Source organism: Sminthopsis crassicaudata, chromosome 2, assembly GCF_048593235.1.
Source record: "Sminthopsis crassicaudata isolate SCR6 chromosome 2, ASM4859323v1, whole genome shotgun sequence".
NCBI lineage: Eukaryota > Metazoa > Chordata > Mammalia > Dasyuromorphia > Dasyuridae > Sminthopsis > Sminthopsis crassicaudata.
In genome coordinates this window covers 160,546,534-160,563,139 of record NC_133618.1, presented here as the reverse complement: position 1 = coordinate 160,563,139, position 16,606 = coordinate 160,546,534, and the positions used below count along the sequence as shown (strand labels likewise).

General features: G+C 35.1%; 1 protein-coding gene across 1 annotated transcript in view; it reads left to right on the top strand.

Annotated features, from left to right (window-relative positions):
- Window positions 1-16,606, top strand: part of DTD1 (D-aminoacyl-tRNA deacylase 1) — a 153,134-nt gene that overhangs the window by 50,081 nt on the left and 86,447 nt on the right. The window contains exon 4 of the mRNA XM_074287760.1: window positions 3,563-3,663. Coding sequence (XP_074143861.1) covers window positions 3,563-3,663 — 101 coding nt within the window. The remainder of the gene's footprint in view (window positions 1-3,562; window positions 3,664-16,606) is intronic.

The window sequence follows — 16,606 nt, the reverse complement described above, 5'->3', positions numbered from 1 at the left end:
AGCAGAAGTTTAGGACTACAAGACTATTAATTACTATTACTATAGTAATAGTATCTGCAGAAAGGGAATATGGGGCTAGAATTATTCTTGACCCTCCAAAGAACCTAGGGTAAATAATTTTTTAGGTGCAGTTAATATATAATGTAATAGAAGCTATATCCCAAGTCTTGACTTTTCTGCCAAATTCTACTTTACACCAATATCATTCATATTACATAGTGATTAGTGAATTAACCCCCTCTTTTTTTTTTTTTTTTTTAAATCAAAGTCAATTGCAAACAGAAATTATACAAATTAATTCACTCGGTACATTATCTTGCATATTTTAGATTTCCTTTTGGAAGCAGAATATCCCAGTTTAACCAAGAGGAAAAATCTTCAATCTTATTCAAGGGGTAACTAACCAAAGTCTCTTCTGTAGTAAGCTAGAAATATAGACATGACTGAAGTGCTGACTTTTTTACATATAGTCTTTTTCCTGGCATTTTTCTCTTCCTCTAGAAACCTTTCTCTGTCTTTAGAGAGCCTAGAACTGGATTTGTCTTCTTTTGAACCTGGAAGCTAAAAGAACAAGTATATCTCCTTTCTCAAGCAAGCTCTTATCATATCTGTATTTCATGCTAGTGCAGAGAATAAAGTAGTTGTCTTGATTCTTTTGTGAATTGGCTTTAAGTGAGGCAGAGTTGCACCAAGATGCCAGCCTCACTCTTCCAGAGTCTTCAAAGTCCAGTGGTAAGCAAAAGTCAAGATGACAGGCTGAGTAATTGTGTTTTCTCATGGTAAAGAGACTCTCATGCAAATGCCAGGCTTGAGCCCTAAATTAAATTATTTATTTGGTGGTCTTTAAAGTAGAGGTGGGATGACCATTTTCCTCTTAAAACACTTTCCCTCTGGAATTCTGCTTAGTTTCAACTCCATAGAACAAAATAGGTGCCTTCTGGTCTTTTCTGCTCCTTTCATACCTTCCATTTGTCTGCTCTCTTTCCCCGTTAGATTGTAAGCAACTTGCGGACAGAAATTGTCTCTTATTTGTATCCCCAGGTTCAGCATTGGGTCTGGCCTGTAATAGCTGCTTAAGATATGCTTATTGAATTGAATTTTCAGATATGTTATCACATTTTTAGGAATGTGATAAACTAGATGTTTGCTTAGAATATTTCACTTCAAATTCTGTGATTTTGTGTTGAATTTGTTATATATTAAAAAAAAAAATTGAAAAACAAACCTCAACCTAAAGGGAGTTTTGTGGCTTCATTTAGTCTTTTTTTCTTTGTATTTGGAACAATTTGTGTTAGTTTATATTTGTCAGGTTCAGTATAATGAGAATAATTGTTTTCTTTGTCACTCTGTCCTTTTTTCCAATTTAATCTTCATATAACTGTCAAAATAATTTTTCTAAAACTCAAATCTGACCATTAAATTCTAGTAGCTCCCTATTGACTTTAGGATCAAATTTTTATTTCATATTTATAATATACTTTCTAACTTCTATGTCTGTTTAAGTTTTATAATGTATTAAGTTTCATAGCATATAATGTATAAATAAACAAACATGCTTATGGCCATGCTCAGACTTTTTTTTTTTTTTTTTTTTACTAATTGTATATAGACTGTCATTAATTTCTAGACTATCTTTAGTTTCTGGCTGTCTTTCACACATAAAATTTTCATTATATATTCTATGATTTGATTGTTTTGGAAGTATCACTTCAAGATCTTCTGAGGTATTTTAAAACATAATATGTAAATAAGTACTCTTAGTTTCTGTTCTTAACTGGAGAAAAAGCAAGAAAAGAAAACAAATGCTATGTGATTTTAAGTACTAGAAATAGATAAAGTTGGAAATAATACCTTTGCCTTTGAGCCTGTATTTTGTTCCTCAGAAAAGAACAATGTTTGAAATTTGTTACTAATTATAGCTCTAATTTTAGCTGTCAATTAAATACACAGTTTCCTTTTCAGCTGATGCCTTTCCAGCCCATGGGACATGGCTGGTACATGGATAAAAATGAAGTATTTATTTGAATGACCATTTAAAACTAAAAAGTTATAAAATCCATTGTTAAAAATACTACTAGTATAAAGCTATTCAAGTATGAATATTTTATTCTGTATATTAATGGCTGAAACTTAAATTTTGATAAGAAATGTCAAAGATATAGATGTTTTTAAGAATTTAGGATTATAAAATAAGTGAGTGACCTGGAAGGAACCTCAGAGACCATTTAGTCTAACCCATTTACTTTATATGTGAAGAAACCCCTTAGTTACACAGGTATTAAGTGTCAGCAGTGGAGCTTGAACCTATGTCCTTTAACTTCTAAGCTAGTGATCTTTTTAATATTTTGGTAACATTTGACTTAACTAATGGTTCTGACAGGGGTCTATAAAGAGCTACTTTTCATGCTATGTTTCTGCTGCTTAGGAGGAAAGTGTGAATTGGAGGGAATAAAGCTCACGGGGTAATAACAACTGTTATTAGAACTGGCAATCTATTGCCCTGGCTGAGAGAGCCATTGTGTCAGGCTTTGAGATATCAGCATTTATTTGATGATCAGTCATTCCTAATTCACTGATAAAGAAACTCAGGAAACTCAGACAGTGTCTCCATCTTGCTGTTTCTCACCTAGAACACTCCATTTCTTATGGCTGTCCCATGATCTTGAAGCATTTCTCTCTCTCTCTCTCTCTCTCTCTCTCTCTCTCTCTCTCTCTCTCTCTCTCTCTCTCTCTCTCTCTCTCTCTCACCTCTCACAATTGGGGTTAAGTGACTTGCCCAGGGTCACACAGCCAGGAAGTGTTAAGTGTCTGAGGGTAGATTTGAACTCAGGTCCTCCTGACTTCAGGGCTGGTGCTCTGTCCACTGTGCCACCTAGCTGCCCCTGAAAGCGTTTCTTTCTTTCTTTATCCATCTTTTAGAATCCTTTTTGCTTTCAAACATTTTAAAAAGTACTACCTTCTGTTAGAAAGTGTTTGAGATCACTCAGGATACTGATACCTTTCCAGCCAGGAAAGCTTTTTATTAAAGCTTTTTTATTTACAAAACATATGCATGAGCAGTTTTTCAACATTGACCTCTGCAAAACTTTCTGTTCCACAATTTTCCCCTCCTTTCCCCCATCCTTTCCCCTAGATGGCAGATAATCCAATATTTGTTAAATATGGTAAAATATATGTTAAATCCAATATATGTATACATGTTTATATAGTTATATTGCTGCACAAGAAGAATCTGATCAAGAAGGAAAAAAAATTGAGAAAGAAAACAAAATGCAAGCAAACAACATCAAAAAGAGTGAAAATTGTTATGTTGTGATCCACACTCAGTTCCCACAATCCTCTCTCTAGGTGAAGATGGCTCTCTTCATCACAAGATTATTGGAGCTAAACTGAATGATCTCATTGTTGGAAAGGGCCACATTCTGGATACTTTGTAGCTTATTGATATTGTTCTTAAATTTAGTGTCCAGAACTGAAGTTATTTTTGTGCTTTTAAAATAAGATTCTTTGGTAGTTATTTCAGTATCTTCATTTTTTCTAATATGTCTTATTAATGTTTCAGATGGTAAGTTTGGAGCCTACATGCAAGTACATATCCAGAATGATGGGCCTGTAACTATAGAACTAGAGTCCCCACTGGCTGCCACTGCAGATCCCAAACAGGTAAACCTTCTACAGACTTACATGCTGCAGAAAGAAGGCTTGTTTAGTTCTTAACTATCCATTATTACTGCCTTCACTACGTAGGCCTCTTCAAATCATTACGTGTGATAATTTTTTATTTTATATATTATTTTTCTTACTAAGAATCTTAAATACTTTTTTACATGCTATCTCTTATAAAGCAGCTTAATCTGAATGCTTCTGGAAGATGGTGGTTCTAATTTCAATGTCACAAAATCTCACAATTCTGTTTCCTGGAAGAGTGTCATGGAGCTCCTGGGACACTAGGGGGCAATCGAGTAACATCATATCCTCTACTTTTTTTGTGTTTTCAATGTAGACCATCAGAGTAGTGTTCCTGGAACAGATTGTGTGTCTGGGAAAGTGGGAATGGGGCATTATGAGGGTCTTCCCTAATTCATGATTTCACAAGAAATATCTGTCCTGGATTTGCTGACAATTATATCTTCTATGATAAAGGAGAAGGTTTAGAAACCAAAGACAAATTCTACATTTCTCTTAGAAAATGATAGCTATTTTAAAGACCTTAATAGATTTTGAGCTATATAAACAGGTGGAGAAGACAAAGAGAAATTCCCTTTTTTCCCCTTTTCTTTTAAGTAGTAGACTTAATTTTCTTAAAATTCTTTATGATCTTGGGAGGAAAATATTGTTTAAACTTAATGTGTACTGAGGGACCTGAATTCTTTTGGAGAATTCTTTTTGTAAAGATAGAAATGCATAGAGAAATGGCTGCTGGCCAATCAGAATTGGTGAAAGAGTTTGAATTAGAACTTATGTTTCAAGTGTTCTCTCTCCTGCTTAAGAAACTTATGTTGGTGACTGTGCTGGATAGGGTAAGTGCTCAAAATATATTTGCTGAATTACTATTTCCTCTCATACATGTTTGGCTAGTTCAAATTAAGATTTCTACACATGGTATTTCTTTTTTTCTATAACATTTGGTTATCAAATCCTTTAATTCAAAGAAAGCAAAAAAGAATAGGGTTTTTTGCCAGTTTTTGCCCTTGATCTTGTGAAATGTCTAAGGTAATTATTATTATTAAAGGATACTCATTCAACTTTTAGAAAGTCATGCTATATATGAAAGTACTTTAAAAGATTGTAAAATACTAAACAAATATAAGGATACATCATTATTATACTTGTTCAAAATGTGAATCTTTCTACCTTTACCTCCTTTTACCTTTCCTCTGCATCTAGGTATCTTTAAAAAAAAATGGATCAAATGAGAAACTGTGTAGTGTAGTGTATGCAGTTCTGGTCTTGGAAGCTAGAAGAAAAGACCTGCAGTTTTCATCTCTAATACTTCCTTCTTATGTGACCATGAGAAAGATACAATTTTTCTGAGCCTTAAGCAGTTCTCTCAGAGTACAAATTATAGTGATGAAATCAAAGGAAAAGGAATAATAACATACTTAATTTCTTATAGAATTGGAAAGATTAATTCTGAATTCACCCACAGTTCTTCAACTTCCTTTTCTTCTTGCTTTTAAACTGGGTCTAATTTGTTTTCTTATATTTTTAGCTTGAGTTATTATTCTGTTTTCTGCATATTAAAAAAAAGAATGCAAAAGAACCTTTGCTGAGTATGTGAAATTTTTTTGAATAGTTTTTCTTGAAATAATGAAAAGAAGATAGCATGTCGTTTGCATATTCAGAGTTTCACCAGAGTCAAAAAATGAAAGTAAATTTTTTTTCTTGATTCTAGATAGCAAACTTCAGGATAGCTTTTTTTTTACACTATCTTCTTTCTCCCTCATCAAGAGGCTTCTTCACTTTCTGCCATCAGAGTAGTATCTGAGTGTTTCTGAGATTGTTGGTATTACTCCCAACAGCCTTAATTTCATCTTTCAGCCTGGCATTTCATATAATGTACCCTAAAGAAGGTGACAATACAAAAGTTTTTCCATTTTCATTTTTAACTACTGCTTTTTGGCCCACATACAGGTTCCTCAGAAGATAAATAAGATGACCTCATATTCTCATTTCTTTGAGGATTTCCACATTTTGTTGTGATCCATATAGTCAAAAGTTTAGTGTGATCAATGAAACATAAGATGTTTCCTGGGACCCTCCTTGCTTTTTCTATAGTCCAGCAAACATTGGTAGTTTGGTCTCTTGTTCCTCTATCTTTTTGAAAAACAGCCTACAATCCCAGTAACTCTTTGTTCACAAATTGCTGAAGCCTAGCTTGCAGAATCTTAAAAATAATCTTTCTGACAATAATCTGACATGTGAAATGAGTAAAATCATTCAGTAATTGGAACACTCTTTGGTACTCTTTAGGATTGGAACATAAACTAATCTTTCAATCCAGTGGCTACCATTGAGTTTACCAAATTTGCGGACATGCTGAGTTCAGAACTTTAACAGCATCATGTTTTAGTATTTTAATAGTTCAATTGGAATTCTATCACCTCACTAGCCTTTTTGTTAGCAGTGCTTTAGTTAGCAGTAGCTAAGAGCTACTTGATTTTATTCTCCAAGATACTAAGATTTTTCTTGTGTTGGTTTTCTGTATAATTTCTTCTGCTTTTATTAAGTCCCTACTATTTTTGTGCTTTATCATGCCCATTTTTATATGAAATGTCCTCTTGATACCTCTACTTTGCTTTAAAAGATCTCTTGTTTTATCCATTCTATTGTTTTCTTCTATTTCTCTGCATTGCCCTGCTTCATTTTGTATTCCAAGGTCAAACTTGCCTGTTATTCTAAGTATTCTGATTTCCTACTTAAATATTCAAATCCTCTATAATTTTTTATGTTATTTGTGAAAGATATTTTAGTTCTTCATAGAAGTGAGCAACTTTGGCCTCTTTAGCATCAGAGACTGGAGTACAGACTTACATTATTGTGAAACTGAACAGTTTGTTTTGGATTAAAAAATTTGTGATTCTGTCATTTTTAAGATTATACTTTTTATTAACTATAAAAACTGATCCATTTCTTCTGCTCACATACTATTCATAATAATGTATATAATATAGTATTAAGTTCAACCCATGAGGCAGCTAGGTGGCGCAGTGGATAGAGCACCAGCCCTGAATTCAATAGGACCCGAGTTCAAATGTGGTCTCAGACACTTAACACTTCCTAGCTGTGTGATCCTGGGTAAGCCACTTAACCCCAGCCTCAGGGGGGAAAAAAAAATTCAACCCATGTAGTTGAACCCATAGTTCCCATGGTTGAATTTAAATTCAAGATACCCAAGATGTTGATGTTTAACACTTCTATCTTTTGTTTGATCACATCCAGCTTCCCTTAATTCATAGAGTAATAGCTATTATTCCAGATTCCTGGGCAACACTGATACTTCTAGCTTCACTTTTCTTTTATCACCAGATCCATCTGTAGCTAAACTAGCTTTCAGTTTTGATCCAGTTGCTTCATTCATTCTGTAGCTACTAGAAGTCATCCTCTGCTCTACTCCAGTAATGTGGAAAGTGGAGTGGAAAGACTCATTTTCCAGTTTCAAATCTTTTAACATGCTAATATTATTTGTGGGATTTTCTTGGCAAAGATAGCAGAGTGATTTGCAATTTGATTCTCTAGTAGATTTTCTTTTGCCAGAACTCTCCCTGGTGACCAGTCCATCTTGGGTACTTCTGCACAGTATAGCTCACCATTCCCTTGAGCTACACATGCCCCTCCACTTGACAAGGCAGTGATCCAGGAGGGGCATCATCTCTTACCTATATATATATTGCAGTAGCCTCCCAATTAAGTTTCCCTGTTTTAAGTCCCTACCCTCTCCAACCATCCTCTATGTAGCTGTCAAAGTGGTATTCTTAAAGTAGAGGTCTAGCCCAGGAAGCTTCAGTAATTCCCTTTTGCCTCTGTAATGAAATATGAATTTCTCTGTTTGAGATTAAAGATCTTATAATTTTGTTCTAAAGATTCTTTCAAAATTTAGAGCTGGGGGCAGCTAGGTGGTGCAGTGGATAGAGCACCAGCCCTGAAGTCAGGAGAATCTGAGTTCAAATCTGGTCTCAGACACTTAACAGAAAGAGAGGGAGAGGGAGAGAGAAAAAACAAACACGAGAACTCAAAGGAGCGCTAATAAAGAATCTGGAAGCTATCTATTTCATTTTTACACATGCACACCATCACTAATAAAGGAATCACAAGGGAACAGATAAGTTTCTGTTAGTGATATTGCAGAATGGATCTCAGCTTTACCATCAAGTAGTTAGGTCAAAGAAGTAAATCTTTAACTGTTAAGAACTCTTCTAACTGGGGACTATGAACTACTGTGTTTATGGATAACTGATAGCTAGATCCTATTAATGTGAATAATGAATTCCACAAACTGGCCCCATTATTTGAATGTGTGTTGCATATTCCATTGAGCTGGAACCAATTACCATATTTTACACATTATGACTTCAAATAGTGCAAATTCAAATATGCATAATCATTTTACAGGCTTCATTATTCATCCTAATTGGGACCTAGCTACAGAGAAAGAGATCACATAGACTTGAAAGTCATCCTATTGCCCCCTAGACTAAAAGTAAGATAAATGCTATGCCCAATTTAAATTTCATCCATTTCCAGCTAAACTTTGGCTTTTACATATCTGAGGAAAAACCAAGATAGAGGGGAAATCTCAAGTAAAAGAAGTTAGTGAATAATATCATCATGCCAGTTACCAGACAGGCACAGAGAAGGGAAGTTGGAGGGAAAAATATCTTTTAGAACTTCCTTCAGTCCTTGAAAAGCTAAGTATGACCAAAAGCTTCAGTCTGAGGCTTCTTCACAGATGGCTGATAACTCACCTCCACAAAATTTGTCTCTCTTAACAAAGAACATCTCCTTGTTCCAGTTTAGCTCTTTTCAGTTTCTCCTTTCAAATGCTGCCCCTTTGCCAAAGGGCACTAAAAGTTCCTAAAACTGAGTTTCTTGAAGTCCCGATAAAGCCTGGAGACAGGTTAAATAATATAGTTCCCCCTCCTTCATTTCAGTCCACCTTCCCACAGAATATAACCCTTAAAAATAGTTTTTAAACTGCTTTTATCATGTTTTCCTTTGCTACTCTGGAGAAACCTATGGGCCACTTGTCAAAATAATGTTTTTAAATGCATAGGACTTCAAAGGAAATTAATTATATTAAAATACAATTATCAGAATATTTTTTTTAAAACAAACTCACAAACCTTGTGTTAAGAATTCCTACTTTCTTGGACATGACTCAAGTCCATCAGAAATCACCATGGTCCAGATTGTTCTCTGGACCAAAAAAAAAAAAAAAAGGAATGCTTTTCTTCTGAATCATAAATAACTATGCTTGTCAACCCTCAAATCTGCATCACAAATGTAAAATATTTGTAAACCTTAAAGTCAATCAATCAATAACGATTTATTAAGTATTGACTATGTACCAGGCACTGTGCTAAATGCAAGGGATATAAAAAATCAGCAACAATTATCCTCAATGGCTTTACAATGTAATGACATGCTATATAAATATAATAAATTTAAATATAATAAAATGCAATTTGAGAGCCAACTATTATCATTTTTTTCATTCGATAGATGTTCTAGAAAACTGAAGTTCAGAGAAATGAAATTATTTTGCTCAATGTTCACATTACTACCAATGGCAGAGACAGAACTCAACCTCAGGTCTCCTCAATTAAGATACACTTTCTTTATGCTACACTCTGACAAAGATAAAGGCTATTTAAAATTATTTCAGATTTATTATTCTAAGATCTCTTGCTTCTTTCTCTTTTTCTTCATTATTTGAAAACCTAGTAAGGAAAAAGAAATAAATGGGAGAAATAAAAAATAGGACTCATCTCTATCTCTTGATATTTTTAATTAAATGATGAATATAACATTTGTACCCATGAACATTATTTTACTTAAATATTAAATAGCAAAATTACTAAGCTTAAATTGCCTCCACTTGCTAGCAAATAGAGGGAGAAGAAATGGAAGCAGTGGCAGATTTAAATTCTTGGTTCCACAGTTCATTATAGATGGTGATTGTAGCCATGAAATGAAGAGACATTTGTTCCTTGGAAGGAAAGCTATGGCAGTTCTGGACAGCCTTAGCAGAGACATCACCTTGCTGACAAGGCTTTCTGTCATTAAAACTTTGTTTTTCTAGGGGTAATGTATGACTCTGAGAGTGGGACTGTAAGGAAAACAGTCTACAGAATTGGTGCTTTCAAATTGTGGTTCTAGAGAAGATCTTTGAGAGTCTTTTAGATAGCAAGGAGATTAGATAGGAAAACACTTAAACAAACTCAATGAAATGAGCATGACCAGGAGATCATTATATTCTTCAACAATACTGTATGATGACCAATTCTGATGGACGTGGCCATTTTTAACAATGAGATGAACCAAATCAGTTCCAATAGAGCAGTAATGAATTGAACCAGCTACACCCAGCGAAATAACTCTGGGAGATGACTATGAACTACTTTATAGAATTCCCAATCCCTCTATTTTTGTCCGCCTGCATTTTGGATTTCCTTCACAGGCTAATTGTACACTATTTCAAAGTCCGATTCTTTTTGTACAGCAAAACAACTGTTTGGACATGTATACACATATTATATTTAATTTATACTCTTAACATATTTAACACATATTGGTCAACCTGCCATCAGTGGGGGGGGGGGGGGGGGGAGGAGGGGAAAAATTAGAAGAAAAGGTTTGGCAATTGTCAGTGTTGTAAAATTACCCATGCATATATCTGGTAAATAAAAACTATTAAAATTAAAAAAAAAAAAGAAAGAAACTAACTCAGACTATTAGTTGAGAGGACAAACTGAAGCTGAAGCTTAATACTTTGGCCACAAAATGGGAATAAAGAACTCATGTAGTAATGACCCCTTTGTGAAAGCTTATGTAATGTGTTGTCTGTAATCTCGAACTAAAAGAATGACTTTTTTTTTTTTTTTGAATGCCTCTTTTTTTTTTTCCCCAAACAACAAAATTAAACCTTCATTATTTTCTCTTACTGTTTGCATTGTGGTATTTACAAAATAATTGCCAAACTAAAGTGTCTGATCATAATTCTACATAGATTATGAGGCAGATGGTATTGGGAAGTTTTAATCTGGCTAGCCTAATCCTCTTCTCTGCTCAAAGAGGGCCTATTTTCTCCACCATTCTCTTTCTTGGAGTGTTGTTACTATAGTTTGTTTCTCATTAAACAGTAATCTCTAAAGCTCCAAGATCCATAGGAACAGGCATCTGAGGCACCTGGATGACATTGCCTGCAGTGCCAAAGACTTCACATTTCTGGAAAGGACAAGAAAAACAAAATTATCATAAATATATGGAAGCCCAGGAATCATTATTGAATTGTTATGCTTTGATCTAAAATAATTCCATCTTAATCTTTTAAGTTCTCAGACTACATGTAATTTAGCTGCTGTTTTTGGAGAGAGTGGTGCTGATGGTGATGATAATGGACCTTTTATTTCATTTGTGAAGGGAATTCATAATGTAGAAGCTTTTTCAGCTGATATAAATCAGGAACTCATTTATAACTTATATAGCACAGACATGTGAAATAATTTATCTATAATCTCAAAAGCTCATATGTCACCACCAACAAGCAAGTATTTATTAAGTGTCTACTATGTACTAGCTGCTATACAGAATTCTAGGGATTACAAAGAAAGGCAAAAGGCAGTCCCTGCTCAAGAAACTTATGTAATGATTTAATAGACAACATGCAAACCCCTATGTACATACAAGAGATATGCACAATAAAATGGAGATAATCAACAGAGGGGAGGCAATAGAATTATATATATTTGTGTGTGAGGCAATTGGGGTTAAGTGATCTTTTCAGGGTCACACAGCTAGTAAATGTTGTGTCTCAGGCCAGATTTGAACTCGGGTCCTCCTGACTCCAAATAGGTGCTCCATTTACTGTGCCATCTAGCTGCTCTAAGGGAAGGCACAGAATTAAAGGTAATTGAGAAGATCTTTGGATGGAAGTTGGGATGTACATTTTGTATTTGAACAGTGTAGCCAGTTCATTGTGGCAAGTGGGGTTACAGTTTCTGCAGCAGAATTGGAATGCCTGGCAATTTAGTTCAAGAAAGGACCTTAATGTCTGGTATCTTATCCTGCTAGGTGATCTTAAGAATCTTCCTAAGATAACTAAAGTAGAAATGATTCAGTTTCTTGGCATATTGTCCAGATTTCACAGGAATACAACAATGAGGTCAGCACAGTAGCTCTGGAGACCTCCTGTTTGGTAGTCAGTTTAATACCCCTTCTCTCCTGTGCTTTCCTTTGGACCTTCCTAAACTCTGAGTTAGTTCTGGCAATGGATATGTCAATCTCATTATCAATGTGTACATCCAATGTGTTTTCAAATTAAGTGAACTTATCTACAACATTTAGAATTTATCCATTTTTCTGTACTTGTTGGTTCCACATATGGATGGTGTGGTGCTGGCTGTTGGTGTTAATTGTTAGGCCAAAATTAGCACAAGCAGCAGAGAATTGATCTATACTTAATTGCTTCTCAGCTTCAGAGTTTGCATTGAGTGCACAGTTACCTGCAAACAAAAAAAATCATGCATTTCTTCTTCCACTTTAGATTTGGCTTATAGCCTTTTCAGTTTGCAGACTTTACCATTATTGTAGTAGCTATTTGTTCTCGTCTAAGGTGACAGCATGGCTGAAGAAAGTGCTAAAAAGCACACAGTTTTGTGTGCTCTCATTGGTAATTGGGAAAACAATAGAGAGAGGATCAATCGTTATCCAGAATCCAGGCAAACATGAATTTCTCCAGGCAACCACATTTTGACATAATTTTCTATACACCTTCACAACTGTGACAGTACCAAAGACCATGATTGGATCTACAAACATTGTGTACAGATCTCTTGTTCTGCTCTTGGCTTTTCTCCTGGAGTGGTCAGGCAGCAAACACCACCTCAAATGTTTCTTGGCCCTTTCTGAAGCCATATTAGCTCTCAAGTAGATGGCTATCTTCCAGATGAAGGATCAGTCTTTTAAGGAGGACTTTAGCAAGAATTTTGTTAACAATCACTAAGAGAGAAACTATGATTAACACAGGTCAATCTATTTCCTTTATTTTTATAGAGATGGACAATGGAGGCATCCTTGAACTCCTGGGGATAATTTCCTCTTGCCATATAATCCAGAAAATTTCATTCAGCTTTTGTATGAGCAATGGACTTCCCATCTTGTACTTCTCAGCTGGAATAGAATCAGTACCAGGTTCTTTGTCATATGAAAGGAGTCTAATGGCATTCAAACCTCTTCTTTAGTTGGAACTTCAACTAAGGAGGGATTGACTTCAACCTGAAGCAGACAGTCAGTGGTTTCAACATTGATTGATGACAGCAATATTGAGAACACTATGGAAAAGTTCAACCTATCTCCCTGTTCTTATCACTAATCTGTGTGGCTCTATCAGCACTTACTACTTGAGATGCATTGTATAGATACTTGGCCCATAAATAACCTTCAGGGCATCATAAAAGTACTTTGGATTGTTATCTTCAACATAAAACTGAATTTCTTTTGCCTTGTTATCTCTCACCAAGTTTTGCATATACTTTACCTTTTTTCTCTCTCATGATGTCTTACTTAATTTCCATATTTTTCTTCAATTGTTGGGCATCCATTCAATTTCCAGTTCCTTGCCACCACAAAAAGGGCTGCTGCAAACATTTTTGCACACATAGGTTCTTATTCCTTTTTGTGATCTCTTTGGGATACAGACCCAATAGAAACACTGCTAGTTTAAAAAGAATTTCATTACCTTTAAGACTGGTTTACCTATTTTCTGGGCCCTGGTGGTGCTATGACATTTGGGTATTTCTTTATATACTTATCTGATAAGTATAATAGTAGGTCTTTAGAAAAAATTTTTCTCTTATGAATGAGAAGGGAAGGACTTTATGAAGCCTTGTAATAACAACTTTCAAAAATAGAAAATTATGTGTTATGGGGGTAGAATTCCATATGTGAAAAGTCCTATTTATACCTTTGCATATTTCTATATGTTTTTAAGGACATGTAGAATATGCTTTTTTTTTTTTTTTTTTTCCCTGAGGCTGGGGGTTAAGTAACTTGCCCAGGGTCATACAGCTAGGAAGTGTTAAGTGTCTGAGACCAAATTTGAACTCTGATCCTCCTGAATTTAAGGCCGGTGCTTTATCCACTGCGCCACCTAGCTGCCCCTTAGAATATGCTTTTAATATTACTGTCAAGCATCAAAAAACCATCTATAAAAATCTTGTCAAGTGCTATTTTTCCTGGAGGGTTTCATTTTTAAAATTTAAATTATTGAAGTTAAAATTATTTATTTTCCTCCTGTCTACCCTTGTGGGGAGTAAAAGACAACACTTGTAGCAGATGTGTATCATCAAGCAAAATAAACATCCACATTGTATTGTGGGTGTTTTTTATTCTGTATAATAGGTAGCATTTTTCATCAGGAGTTGTTAAGTGTTTTAAAGTTGTTCATTTTTGTAAAGTTGTAGTTAATACGTAAGTTATTTTCCTGGTTTTATTCACTTCCTTTTGTATCATTTCATAAAAGTCTTCCTCGTTTTTTTTTTTTTTTTGTTGTTGTTTTGTTTTTTTTTGCTGAGGCAATTGGGGTTAAGGGCCTTCCCCAGGGTTACACAGTTAGGAACTGTTGGGTCTGAGGTCAGATTTGAACTCAGGTCCTTCTGACTTCAGGGCTGGTGCTCTATCCACTGTGCCCCGTAGCTGTCCCCCTAGTTTTTTCTGAAACTTTCCCTTATCATTTAGTTTTCCTTTCAATTCATATGCCATAGTTTGTTCAACCATTCTCCAAATTTATAGGCAGCTTCTTGAGAGAACTTTTTTTTTTTTTTTTTTTTTTTTTTTTTAGGGCTAAACTATATTGGCACTTTTCAAACACAAATGGATTTTGTTTCATCTGGGTTTTGATCTAGGTGCATCAGTCAGTTAACATAGTCACTGCTTGGGCCCAGTATCTTGGAAAGCAGCTCCTGTGGAAATGTTACTGTTCCTAGAGGGATTATATAACACATCTAAAATCTAGAATAATTCTTGTCACCAAAGTCCTTGACTCTGTCAAATTGTCCCACCTCACAAACTTATATAATTTTATTTTTAAAAAGAGATGTTACCATTTGCTCTGCCACTGTACCCTAAGTATCTTTCCATTGAATTTGCTCCTGGAGTCTTCCTTGTGTGTCATATACTCCTTTTGAATGTCAGTTCTTGGAGAACAGAGATTAGCTTACTTTTATGTTTGCATTCCTAGTATTTAATGCCTTATATCTGCACCTGTGTGTTGGGTTCAATTTGCTCCCTGAGGAAAGTGGCAAGGGCTTAGACTAAGTATCTTCCATATGCCCCAAAGCAACAATTTCCATCTGTGCTAGCACGGGACAACTTCTGCCTCCTGCTGCCTGCTCACACTACTACTGCAGAGAAGAGTAATCTTCCCTGTCACCTTAGGCTTTCCATGTCTTGTGCTACTTTTAATAAAAGGAGGAAAGTTGGTGGGGAATAGAATTTCTTTCTGCTGCAGGTTTGACTTCTATCTCTTGTTGCATCCTTTTTCTGTCTAATCTAATCCATTGTAGGAAGAACCTTCTTGCACATGATTATATTATACTATATATGGTTAAATTTCAATTTAATTTAAATAGCAAATAAGCTTATAAATAATTATTAATCAGTCTTAAAATTCCAAGACTCTGTTTGGTTTTGCATTCTCTTACTACTGGGGAGTCTAATAATGTTCTTTAAGTGAGAAAATAACAGAAACTCTTGGCTCTACCTGAAGGGAACAGAAGAATTTCAAATGGCCTCTCAAGCCGTTTACAAAGCCAAACCCTAAGTATTAGATCAACAATATTCTCTGTAAAAGTTCTATGACATATGACGATAGCAAAATTTGCTCTTTAGTTGCAAAAATGAGCCACAACTAATGGGCACATGTGATATATTTCTAATGGCTACCTTTCCCCAACAAGTAATATTTAAGGGGAAGAAGAAAACTATTTGCACATATCCAAGTTAGTGATTTTTTTGTTGTTGTTGTTGATTCAATTGTGTCTGACCCTTTATGACCCCATTTGGAATTTTCTTGGCAAAGATACTGACTGGAATGGTTTTGCCATTTCCCTCAGCTCATTTTACAGATGTAGAAACTGAGGCAAAGAGAGTTGTGACATGCTCAGTATCCTACAGCTAGTCTGAGACCTATTTTGAACTCAGGTCTTCCTGACTCAAAGACTCAGTGCTCCTTCCACTGTACCACCTAACTTCCCTTAAAGTAAGTGAATAGTGAGAATACTTATGATGCATAGAAATGATTGCTATAAGATCATGAAGAGAGAGATATAGACAAAAGAGGGCTTAGAATTGATTATCATGGCACATGCCGAATCAAGAAGATGAATGTCAGTAATGATCCTTTAGTTTGAGAATGATCATTTTGATAGTTGGGAGAGACCTGAGAGAGTGGGATATTGATAACAGGGTTGAGAGAGTATCCGGGAAGAAAGATGGTCACTTATGTGAAGTGCTACCAAGATGTCAAGTATGTATGAGGAGGATTAAGAACACATGTAACCTAATTCATAATGTTGGTTATTGGAAATTCTTTCTTGAGTCTATAACTGGACTTTTCTGGACCTAAGAATTATGTGCTTTAGAACTGCTTCCTCCTTCAGGTGACTGTCCTTTTGCATCTTTCTTTATATTTGATCTTGGTGTGATTTTATGCTTTGGAATGGATGTGTTATCTCTTACTGGTAGTCTGATGAAATGTATCAGATAACTAGAAACTTTCCCATCTACTGGGAAATGAGCAAATCATGTTATAAGAATGTTATAAGAATGTTGCGAGCTGTCGTCTCTAGAAGCTGCCGGATCGCTCTCTGGGAAGAGATCTGCTGTG